The sequence below is a fragment of the Neovison vison genome, chromosome 3, assembly GCF_020171115.1.
Source record: "Neovison vison isolate M4711 chromosome 3, ASM_NN_V1, whole genome shotgun sequence".
In the NCBI taxonomy this organism is placed as follows: Eukaryota; Metazoa; Chordata; class Mammalia; order Carnivora; family Mustelidae; genus Neogale; species Neogale vison.
This window is the reverse complement of record NC_058093.1, coordinates 223,478,327-223,490,510: the sequence shown is the minus strand read 5'-3', so window position 1 is coordinate 223,490,510 and position 12,184 is coordinate 223,478,327. Positions and strand designations below refer to the sequence as shown.

The window sequence follows — 12,184 nt, the reverse complement described above, 5'->3', positions numbered from 1 at the left end:
ATGTTTGTCTTTGATCTGTAGACTCACTTCGAACTAGCTTAGGAGTCTGTCAGAGTATGAGACTACTGGATGATGAAGTTTCACCTTTTTGGTTTTCAGTTTTACACGAGGCTGTGAGCACCGGTGACCCCGAGATGGTGTATACCGTTCTTCAGCATCGGGACTACCACAACACATCCATGGCCCTTGAAGGAGTTCCTGAGCTGCTCCAGAAGATTCTTGAGGTATCCATAAAAATGTGGTGATGCCATAATTTGAGTTAAATGCTGACAACATAGCTGGAGAGACACAGTTAGATGTCCACGTGTACCTTCCCACGAGTGTAACAAATAGTAAATAACGGTATATTTAGTACCAAAGGGCATTATCCCTCATCTATTAAACGTATGAGGTCTTTCACAGATTTCGTTTCTCCGTCACTAGACCTACCCTTCTAAGTGCGGCTCAAGAGTTGTAACTGAACACAAATGGACATGAAGCAATTTGTCTAGGTAACTGTTTTCTTTTTTTTAAAGATTTTATTTATTTATTTGACAGAGATCACAAGTAGGCAGAGAAGCAGGCAGATAGAGAGGAAGGGAAGCAGGTCCCCTGCTGGGCAGAGAGCCCGATGTGGGACTCGATCCCAGGACCCTGAGATCATGACCTGAGCCGAAGGCAGCGGCTTAACCCACTGAGCCACCCAGGCGCCCCTAGGTAACTGTTTTCTTAACAGTGGCGTTCTAAGCATTGGTCATCTTTCTTTAGAGAAAGAAAGTGTGCGTGCACATGTGAATGAGGGCGGTGGGGGGTGGGATGATGGTGCAGGGGAGGGCAGAGGGAGACAGAATCTTTAGCAGGCTCCACACCCAGTATGAAGCCCGAGACAGGACCTCTCACAACCGGGAGATCATGACCTGAGCCGAAATCAAGAGTTGGATACTTAACAGACTGAGCCCCTGCAAGGTGCCCCTGAGCATAGGTCATCTTGAGGAAGCTGTGATGAGCATTGGATACTGTACAGGGATTTCCAAGGCTTCTTGAGGCTCTGAAGTGTGTATGCACCTTCTCCTTGCCACTTGTTGACTCTAGGCATTAGCATTTTGTGACTTCCAGTCCATTGGCTTAATCTATTTACAACCATTGTTTTGGGCCCGTAAAGACTGTTTTTTTTTTTTTTTCCCCCCAGGCATTGCCCGTAAAGACTGTTATCTGTGAATTAAAGTGTATGGGCTCTGTGACACTTGGAGGTCATTTTTATGAAAATTTACTTCTAGGCTCATGGACTGTTCTGCTTCATGGTTGCCCTTCTGCACAAAGTGTCTGTTACCTACAAGAACCATCTTAGGAGCCAGTCATGGATTGTTCTCAGAGCTGTGGGATACAAGAAAGTATCAGTGCTTCAATTTCCGTGTCACTTATTCTTAAGCACATAAGGGAGCTTCCCAAAATATCTCCAAAGATATTTGCTAGATAAATCCACTTTACAACTTTAGTCAACATGTTTTTTGAGAAAAATTAACAGCTCTGTTGAGAAAAGGAACAGCTTTGCTGTAAGACAATCACTGCTCATTATCTGAGCACACTTTGTAAAAAATGTATTTCTCTGACACTCAAGCAAAATTGTTCCTGGAGATACTCATTTTTCACCGAGTACACAAAACCTTCCATGAAATATGAAATAGTTGTCTGCGTTGTTTTTAAGCTGCGTTGTGTGTGAGTGTGCGAAAGATCAAGGGGATTTCTTGTTTTCTTGTCTAGCTTACTGGAGGAGGAACTAAAAACACATTTGCCCACTTGGCAAATCAGAAACTGACTTAATGTGTGGTCTCTCTTCATTTTAAAAATGCCATGTAAAGGACTTTCTGTTTTTTAACCTGTACTGAGCCATACCAGTAAACTGCATTGGATTGTGTTCTCTGCTTGAAGTTAAACAGAGCCTGTGAATGACCTGTGTGCCCAGGTCTCCAGATGTTGTTGCTGACATTTTTGTCTTTTAACATTGGCTCTTTAAAACAAGCCCCTCCCCCTTCTTGTCTGCTGCCCCTCGGTGAGCCTTTGCCCATCACTGGAATCCTGATTTTACTTAAGGGTAGATTCTTGGTCTTCCTTTCCATTGCTTCTGTAAAAACCACGACAAAGCCATTGTGGACAGAGGGGTAACAGAGCAACACCTGGAATTTCTAGCATTTCTCTTCTTGGATAGTAACTGTCGGATTTCTTAAGTAAGCTCTCCAAGAACCTTCTGTAAGAATTCAGGGCAGATCAGAAAGTCGCCCTAAACAGGACTTCTCTGGTGGTATAAAATTTTATAAAGCCAAATTCTCAAAGTTTAAGAACTGGAGGGAACACAAACTTCTTGGAGAGGTGATGTTTGGCAGCCTCCTCTGGTTTGGAGGTCCAGTAAATATGAAGCCCTTCCCAGCACACAAAACCTGTTGCAGTCAGGCAGATAGAATAGACGGAATTGATGTTTCTTTCTCTTTGTTCAGAATAGCCTGCTGCCCACATTGCATGGCAGTGCCTAGGCCCATCTTCCAGGCTCATCTTTCTGCTACTGTTAGGAACTAGACTGAGTCCTAAATCAGATTTGATTTTATCCCTCTCTAACCTTGTTGCTCTTAATTAACTTTATTAACTGTCTAGACATATTTTATATCAAGATAAAATAACAGCCTGCATATAAAATAAGCATTTACTTTGATGGGTTTGCATTTTATGTTTCTTATTTTCTGTGTTCTCTCCTCCTCCCCACCCAAACTTAAACCCCCAAACCTAAAACCTCATTAACCCTTACCATGTTTGTGTTTGGTTTAATAGTGCTAAGGATCATTTACTTTAAACCTTTGTCCTTCAGGCTCCAGATTTCTATGTGCAGATGAAATGGGAATTCACCAGCTGGGGTGAGTGGCTCTGGGCTTTCTATTTTATTTGTTTCCAAAATTATTGAGCCTGAATATACGTTTACTTTTCCTTTGTAAAAACAGCATTTTTTTTTAAATTAATTTATTTATTTGACAGAGAGAGACACAGTGAGAGAGGGAACACAAGCAGGGAGAATAGGAGAGGGAGAAGTGGCTTCCCACAGAGCAGGGACCCCGATCCTGGGATCATGATATGAGCTGAAGGCAGACACTTAACAGCTGAGCCACCCAGGTGCCCTGAATGTATTTTTTTCTTTTTTAAATCTAAGAAATGTGTAGAAAAGAGTAAGAAAAAACAGCCACCTATAGTCCCACTTAAGTGCAACTACTGTTAATGCTTTGGATATTTTCCTTCTAGTTTTCTCCTCCACACATAGGGATTTTTCTCTTGAGCATCTTGTAAAGATAATATATAGACAATTTTGTCTCCTTTTTTTGTCACTTAGAGCTGATACCTGTCCATATTATTAGGTTTTTTAAATGGCTAAAATTTTAGTAAGTAGATTTGCCATAATTTATTACTCATTTCCTTATGTGGTTCAACTTGCTTCATTTAAACTTATTATTCTATGGAAGAAGATGAGACAAACGGTGGGATAGCTTAGTTTTTTTTTTTTTACAAAATGGATGTATTTCTCTAAAATCTTATGTAGGGCAAGTTGACTGACAGTAATTTTCATAGATGTTCCATTTCTGTTTCTTGTAGATCAGTTAATGACAGCTCTTAATTCCCAGGTTCCCAGCTGTTTCACACCGATTTTTCTGTCAGGCAGGAAGTCATATTTGTAATGAAATATTTAAGTGAAGTAAAAAGTATGTAACAGAAGAGAATTTCAGGTTCTTCTGGAAACCTTACAAGTTCTTTTCAATGCCACAGATCTTAGCTGTGTTAGGTCTGATATTTTGAAGGGTGGATGTGGCAATGTGGCAGGTCATGGCCACGTGGCCAGAGCAGCGTATGTGAATGGGAAGGCCAGGAGGACACGCTGTATAGCCCTGATGGTGGTGACGGTCACAGAGAGACGTTCAGTTTTGGGATCGAAAATACTTCTGGGAGATTCATTCAGGGTCTTCTCTGGGTAAGACATACACCTGCACTTTTATAAAGAGCTGTAGAACAGAAGGTCTGTTTTTTAAAAGTGACCACCTGGATCCTCAGTGTGGGAGCCAAGCCCAGTTCTGTCTGGCAGTCACTATCCAGCCACTGCTTTCCTTTTATTAAAGTCCCAATCCAGATTTCCTGGCCCTACATGTTCTGCTTGGCCCTCAGGTTTCTCCTCAGTAGTACGTTTCTCTTCTGTAGTGCCCTTGGTTTCCAGAATATGCCCGAACGATGTGTGTCGCATTTGGAAAAGTGGTGCCAAGCTGCGTGTGGATATCACATTGCTGGGATTTGAGAACATGAGCTGGATAAGAGGGAGGCGTAGTTTTATATTTAAGGGAGAAGGTGAGTGATTCTGTTCTATTTTCATAATCACTGCTCACGCTAAGTTACAGACTGCTTTTTGACCATCAAAATGTGTTTATATTCCTATACTTTATCTGACCCTGTCTGGGGCGCTTTTTTTTTTTTCCTTTTTTGGTTATTCTTGTTAACTTTTCAACTCTCGATTCCTCAATTTTCTTTCTTTTTTGAATAGTTCTCTTGATTCTCTTGCCTGTATCATTCACCCTTTTAACATGCATCTGTCCCACATTCCTGAGCGTTGAGTGGGAGACTGTCTTGTATCTCCTTATATTCCCTCAACAAGCAGGCGTGATCCTCCTGATGGAGGGTGAGAAAAATTGTATTGCCAGCCCAGCATGATGCATAAACAATTTACATTAGTTATGTAAATTGTATATTTGTAAGTTGTGTATTTTAAAAAGTGCATAGATGTGTTGCCAATGAAAAAGGCAAATTGTTTTTAATGCCTGCAGTTCTGAGGAAGATGGCCTATGGGCTGTGGAAACTGGCCAGATAATCCCTATGTAAGTAGGTAGTGAATAATCAATAGTCTTTAGGTTTTATCTGATAGCACTTGAGGGGAAAAATGTGAGATGATGCATTTTAACTTTTGAGGCTTCCTTGTTTTTGTGTCTTCTTTGCCTGGCACTTGGTTATGCTCTTGTTTCCATTAACAGACAACCGGGCAGAGCTGATGGAAGTCAACCATGATGACAAAGTGGTCACCACTGAACACTTTGACCTTTCCCAGGAAATGGAGCGCCTCACTCTGGACTTGATGAAGCCAAAAGGCAGGGAAGTTGAGAGGCGGCTCACAAGCCCAGTCATTAACACCAGCCTCGATACTAAAAATATTGCTTTTGAAAGGTACGCATTTTGGTTCTGCATTTTAATGTCTAATTCCTTTATTGCTATCTTTAGTAGCATGTAGATATGAATCGGAAATTATGGGTGGATTGGGATTTTTCTAATCCAGCATAATAAACAGTAGTGGGTTTTAACATTGCTTTCTGTTCTAACCAAGTAAAAGCCATAGCTGACCTCCTCTTTCATAGATCATTTTTACAGCACATTGGTTACATCTTGGAGAAATGTCTTCATATTCTTTTATGGGCCCTTTCTAATGGATTTTATTTGAATTTTTTGTTCTGGTGTTAGGGGATCCATAAGACTCCCTAATCCCAAACCATGGAGCTTTGAGTTTCTAGAAGCTAGAATTGACCCAGTATTGATTGTGGTTGTACTGATATTAGTCAAATTCACACTTACTGTATAGTTTAATGTGGCCCTTTCCCCATGCGAGGCCTGAGAGTTTAGAGAAAGAGTCTGGAGGAGTTTTCGGTTCTCTTCCAGATTCTACCAGAAGAAACTTCTGGAGAGGTTTGTACCTTGGTTAACCTGGACGAGAACTGGTCATCTGCCTCTGGGCTGGGCAGAGGCATGGAGAGCTTTTGAGTGTAGGGGAAGCAGAGGCTGTCAGAGCCATTGGCCTGAGTGTTTTTACCTCCAAACACATTGAGCTGAGGGAGTCTGCAAGAGCCCTGAGTGTTTGCCTAGGATTTCACATCCAGCTCTCTGTAATCCAAAGCAGCACAACCTGAGATAACATGGACATATATTATGTTAGATTTAGGCTTTCTTTACTTTTAGTGAATGTACTCCCTTTCCTCTCTTTTTCTTTTCTTTGTTTCCATAAAATTAGTTCATAAGACTGAGAATTTTCTGATGAGTCAAATATAAGACTGAAATACCCCTTTCTTTGAATTTAGATAGAGCAGTGGAATTAGGGCATCTATTAGTAGTGGAAGAGAAAACCCAAGTGTCAGCTTGTGTGGTGTCCTGATACCACTGCTGCTTGGGTAGTGGTACCCCTGTGAGGCGGGGTCAGTGCCCTATCACCATCCTTGCCAGGTGATAGCTGTCTACTAGGGACTGACTGTGACTTTACCTGGGAAGGTTTGGGGCAGACCCCTGAGGCTTGGCACACACCTCTGCAGACACCTTCAGCTAGGGTTCTGTTGGGAAAGCTGGGAAGAGAGGAGCCTGCCCTCCCTGCTGCAGCCCAGCTGTGGAGATGGGGATGAAAAGAACTGAGTGCCACTGGCAGGGCCCCTGAATGACTATGTGGCTTTGGGGAGGTGGCTTGGTCTCTGGATTTCGGTGTCCTTGAAAGAAAGAAAGGAGTGAATCTTGAGATATGCTGCTAAAGTCCCCATGATCCTAAGATGTCATGAGAAGAGCTGCTGTTCCCTCTAGTTCCCTGGCAGAGTTGGTAGAGTCAGTGTTCTTAAGTGTAATTTACAAAGATCGTGCTGATTACTGGCTGAAGGTAGATGTTATACGAGGGCACGTTCCGTTTGTGTGGAGGACTAAGGCACATCTGATGTTCATATGGTTACTAGGTTTTCAGAAGGTTCAAGCTAACCTCCTTTTTTGCAACTGACAGTCTCACAGGAAGGGTTTCTGGAAGACAGGTGCTTTTTTTGGTGGTTCTCAGAATTAAATATGCAGTTAGTGAGTTTTGGAGCCACTTGAGTGGTAGAAATGGTGTGTGCACGTCCTTCCTACTGGAGGTGGGAGTGTGTGTTTGATTGAATCTGGAAGGTGTGCTCTCTTGTGATAGCCGTTCTCCTCCATCTCTTTCCTCTGATCTGTTCTGACAGCCTGAGGCTTGCTTCCTGCATGAGTTTTTGGCCTCCTTTATATACCCTCTGGCTGAAGTCTGGGTTGGTCTCGTCCCTCAAAGATTAGGCTCTGCCAGCCTTAAACAGAACATTCCCTGCCACCCTCAGAGACTTTCTCTGCATGGCTCAGCAGCCTCCAGGCTGCAGCATTGGCTCAGTGGTCCCTGGTGTGGCAGTCTCGACAGAGGTAAAAATGGCAGAGGGGGGAGCTGGTGTCCCCCTGTCATTTTCAGATGTCTCTGCATGTAAAGTTAATGAAGAGCCAAGGAGTTATTAGACTTTTGGTTTTAAATTAGGACACTGAATTTAATAAGCAAGCTGTCAGAGGGGGAGTGGAAAGGGAAGGGGAGCAGCCAGGACTGCCACCCAAGCAGATGCAGAGAACTGAGCAGCATGGCGGTCTCCAGGGAGAATGGCGCAGCTCCGTTTGGTACCTCGGAAGACTGTGTGCCAGGAAACAGTTCTCCCCAGGCCAAAATATCAAGTGACTTGGTGAAAGACAAGGAACCGAGGACTGAATCTATTTACTAAAAGGACTGTCTTGATTTTCAATTCTTGATGACTAAGAGGGGACTCGGGTTTATGACTCAGTGTGGACCTTAACCCCTTGCCCCCTTGATTTCAGTTTTGTTTCTGAAATGTGAAGTGGAGATCCTAGCATTTGGTGTAATCCCTTTAGGGTTTCTCACTCTCCCTCCATGGGTCTTGCTTCCTTCATTGTGGACTAATGGGAAAGGTGAAGCTCTGGTCCCTCATTTCTCTGATGGGCTGTAATGTACGCATAAAACTTTGCATACCCCATCTGGACTAATAAAGCCGTTTGGAAACACGAGATGCAAATGGCCTGTATCTTTGTTGTGAGTTGGCTCACCTGCCAGTTCCCGGAGCTTCCTGTATGATGTCCCACTTCCCTCTGGGGTCAGAGCAGAAGGCAGGCAGGCCAGTTCTGCATGGGGCCAAGTGCAGCATGGAGCTAGAATGTGATGGAGTGGAGCTAGGATGTGATGTCCTAGACAAAAGGGCGGACCAGACTGGTCAGAGCTCCCCTCTGAGTGATAGTATTTCCCAGGATGAGCTGCTTTGAAAATGAACCACAGCCTCTTGGCCGCTCTTGGCTCTAAATGCATTTTTACCCAGAAGTATGTTGAGTGGAATAACTGGGTTTTCAGGCACCTTGACCAACGCCGTAGCTGCCACTGGAATGCTGGGCTACTTTAAAAGCAGCTCCACAGACCTGGAATTAATGCCTGGGCTGAAAAACTGCTTTTAACATAACATCCTTTCCTCTGCTGCACCAAACCTGATAAAACATGTGACTCCCAAGCCATTTTGCAGGCATTAATGGCTTCTTCAAGCAGCTCGCCTCAGTGATGAGTTCCTGCCCCACCTCCTCTCTCCGGAGGAGCAGGATAGTCTGTGCCTTCTTGTTCTATGATTTCCTCGATTGAGTTGTGGCTGCTCATGGGGACAGAGCTGCTGACGTCCATGCCCACAGTTTCGATGATCCAGACAAATACTCAGACCCAGATCGCACCTCATGGCGAGCCCTTGGACGCTGGTCATCTTCATTTCTTTAGGATAGCTGTCTAGTCAGTGTCACCATGTTTGTCCCCTATGCTGGCGGTTTCTGTAAAGAAGCCAAGAGTGGAGGCTTTCTATGCCAGGGGTGAGGCGAATTGATTAATAACTGTGGGAGGGGGTGGGGCTGCGTAAGCCATCTGTCACCAAGAGCATCCTTTTGTGGACAGTAGGACCATAGTCACCAAGTGGCCTTCACTGCCTTAAGCTGGGGGAAGTAAACTATAAAGGCGGCAGGGATAAATCTGAATGGCATTTTGTACATGTAGAAATTTGTGGTGTTCACTTTTTATCAGAACTAAATCCGGATTCTGGGGCTGGAGGACAGATAAAGCAGAAGTTGTTAATGGTTACGAAGCAAAGGTAAAAGGAAACTCTTAAAATAAGATTTAATATAGCTATTTAGCTTCTATGCAAATGAGGAGTCTGTTCAGATTGTTTTCATGCCTCTGCCGTGGAGATACTCTGGGGAATAACGTACTGCTTGGCGTCTCTCAACTTGGATTTGTATCTGATCTGACGTTCAGAAAATAGAATAGCATGTCCCGAGGAGGCCCCTAGGTATGCCAAAGAGAAACAGCCCTGTAGAGAAGTGAGTCTGGGTGCCAGTCTTCCCCCGGGGAGTGACCGTTCCTTTAATTCTTTAAGGACGAAAAGAAAGGATTAGACTTAGACCTGCATGCCGATCTTTTTTTATAACCTGAGTGGGTTTAAAGAAGAAAAAAAAAGTAAAGTAGCTTTAATAATCTCGCATTTTTGTAGTCAGCCTAATTGTAACCAGTGACTTGACAACCCACTCGCATGACATCAGTGTGTTAAGAATACAGTTGTCAAGAGTGGAGACTGCTGTCAGTCCGGGCCTCTGGTGTCTTGTCAGCGGGAGCGCTCTGCTTGCTGGCTTCTCTGTAGCCGTGCAGTCTAGCAGGGATTGCTGTCTCCCAGGGCCGGAGTCGGCCGCTGCAGGATCCTCTGGTGACCTCTGAGTGTGCAAAGACACTAACGTCATGCTCAGCAAGATGCATTTAGACACTGTCTCTCCAGTGCTGTGTGGGTTTCCTTGAGTCTCTGATCGTGCAGGAATCCACGGAGGGCACATACAGTTAATTCCGCTTACCATGAGATTTGGTCTTCCAGAACCCCACATTCCTCAGGCGGCCTTGAGAACAAGAGCCCTGACTGGTGGTGAGGATAATTTTTTGTCTGTAGAGGGAATAGCTTTTTAAATAGTGACTTGCCAGTTTCCTCGTTAAGTCTTAGAGAACCTTGTGTTTGTTCCGTTTTCCTTCTGCCCAGCAAATGGCTAAGTCAGTCCTGTTACAAGATCACCACAGATCAGTACAGAAGCCCATGATGCGGCTTTGGGATAGGAATAGTGTGATAGGAATCCAGCAGGGAGGCCTAAATATCAGGACCTTTGTTCGAGGGTGTTTAGCAACACAAAGGGCAGGCGGGAAGCTGCAGCCATCCCTGTTCACTCCTCGGTATTTAAAACTGTCAGAGATGCAAATTAACTGCTGATGCATTTCTAAGTTGATAGCTTATATATTTTTCTCTGAAGGATCCTAATGATTGTCAACCATTTCTCATTTTTATTTTGCTGAATTTTTTCTTTTTTTTTTTTCTTTTTTCCTTTTTTGGCTTCAGCATTCTTGCTCTTGCTATGCTTATTTTTTGAGTTTTGATTCCCTGTGTCACTGTGTTCTTTTGCACACGTCTCTCAAGGTTTACACAGTAAACAATGTGAGTGTGATAACCAAAATCCGGACAGAACATCTGACAGAGGAAGAGAAAAAGAGATATAAAGGTAATCCCCACCTCTTGTTTGGCCTAGAGAGAGAGAGCCTTTGTTGGCTTCATTAAGTTTTGGGTTGAATGTGGTCAGGTCAGGCTCATCCTAACCCTAATTCCTTTTTACAAAAATTTCCTTAGTCTGGCCCATTCTATCTATCTATCTATCTATTTATTTAACAGATTGAGAGAGAGAGAGAGATCACAAGTAGGCAGAGAGACAGGCAGAGAGAGAGAGGAGGAAGCAGGGGCTTGATTCCAGGACTCTGAGATCATGATCTGAGCCAGAGGCAGAGGCTTAACCCACTGAGTCACCCAGGGGCCCCTGTCTGGTCATTCTTGAAGATATTACCTATAGTTGGCTTCAAGTGGAATTAAAGCCATGCAGGAGGGTTTGTGCTTGTGTTCTGAAGAACAGTTGCTGGATCTGACAGATAGGTAGATAAAGGTATTGGAGACTAGTTCTCCCTGGAATGAGCGAGTCAGTCCAAACTTGTACCATGGAAGATCTGGACAGAACCTGGACTATGAGCCCAAACTCTGCCAGTGCGCGGGGATTATATCCAAGCCCCACCAGTGGCCTGTTGTTTGGCCTTCAGTTACCTACCCTCTGGGGCTTATGTTCCTCAGCAGTGAAATGGGGGTGCTTGGGAGGATGGGACGAGTTGCTTCATGCGAACCTTTGCAAGGTTTCTGCAGAGTGTGGCAAGCACACGGTCATTGCTGGGTGCCTCCACCACCGCCACTGTTACTAGGATTCTGGTTTGACAGGTGAGAACGCTGTGGCCCCCCACCCCAGGCTCACTCCTAAACCCAAACTCTTTCTACTCTAGTTCTTGTAACTGTTGCTAACCTAGGTTAGAGACCCTAATAAAAAATGCCCTATGAGGGATAAATTAGCTGATGGTTATTATAGATGATTTTACTAGCCTGCCCATAAATGGACTTCCTAACATAGGTAGCTGGGATCCAGAACTTTAAAATAGGACAAGAATCTCTTTCTGTAGTCACAAGTAAGGCATAATAGTAGACATTAAACTTTTCCCCCTTCTCTAGCGGACAGGAACCCACTGGAATCTTTGCTGGGAACTGTGGAACATCAGTTTGGTGCTCAAGGGGTAAGTGGTAGCAGCGAGCTCTCAGGTTCAAGAAAGGACATGACTTTGCTGTGCTGTGATGGCATTTACTGAACCTGACCAGGCGTCTCTGCAAGGCCGAAGAGCACTCCCAAGCTGAAATCGGAAATACTCTTTTGGAAGAGAAATAAACGAGTCTTACAAATACAGATTTTAGAGGAGGGTCGTGACTATGCAATTCAGGTGCTTTCTCTCTCAACTGTAAACTTAGAAAGGATTCAGGACTTTCTGTTTTAACCGAGCACCTTAACAAACATTTTCTTACTTGATCCTTATGAGAACTCTGTGGAGTTGGTATAATGGCTGTCAGAGGGTCAGAAAATTGAGATTCCCTTTCCAGTGTCCCGAGCAAGAGCCTGACAGAGCTGGAATGTAAGCTCCAGGTCTCCTAGGTCTTATGTGCTTTCAGCCATTTCTCTCTTTTTTCTTTTTTCCTGTCAGGAGATAAAAATGCTAAAGAGAGTAGAGAAACGTTTGACATGCAGAGACCCGCTAGGCTTCCTGTGTCATTTCCTCACACCTTTGTGGATTTTCTTGTTCTGTGTAATAACTTAGTTTTAAAAAAAAAGTATGTGTGGGGCGCGGTTAGCGGGGGCGGGGGGAAAGACTAGATCGTCCTGATCCATAGCTGGTTAACACATCCACATC

General features: G+C 44.0%; 1 protein-coding gene across 1 annotated transcript in view; it reads left to right on the top strand.

Moving 5' to 3' along the window:
• Positions 1-12,184, top strand: part of ANKRD13A (ankyrin repeat domain 13A) — a 32,764-nt gene that overhangs the window by 12,966 nt on the left and 7,614 nt on the right. The window contains exons 3-9 of the mRNA XM_044244054.1: positions 100-224; positions 2,837-2,882; positions 4,207-4,350; positions 5,028-5,217; positions 8,909-8,975; positions 10,335-10,416; positions 11,457-11,518. Of these exons, the coding sequence (XP_044099989.1) occupies positions 100-224; positions 2,837-2,882; positions 4,207-4,350; positions 5,028-5,217; positions 8,909-8,975; positions 10,335-10,416; positions 11,457-11,518 (716 nt within the window). The remainder of the gene's footprint in view (positions 1-99; positions 225-2,836; positions 2,883-4,206; positions 4,351-5,027; positions 5,218-8,908; positions 8,976-10,334; positions 10,417-11,456; positions 11,519-12,184) is intronic.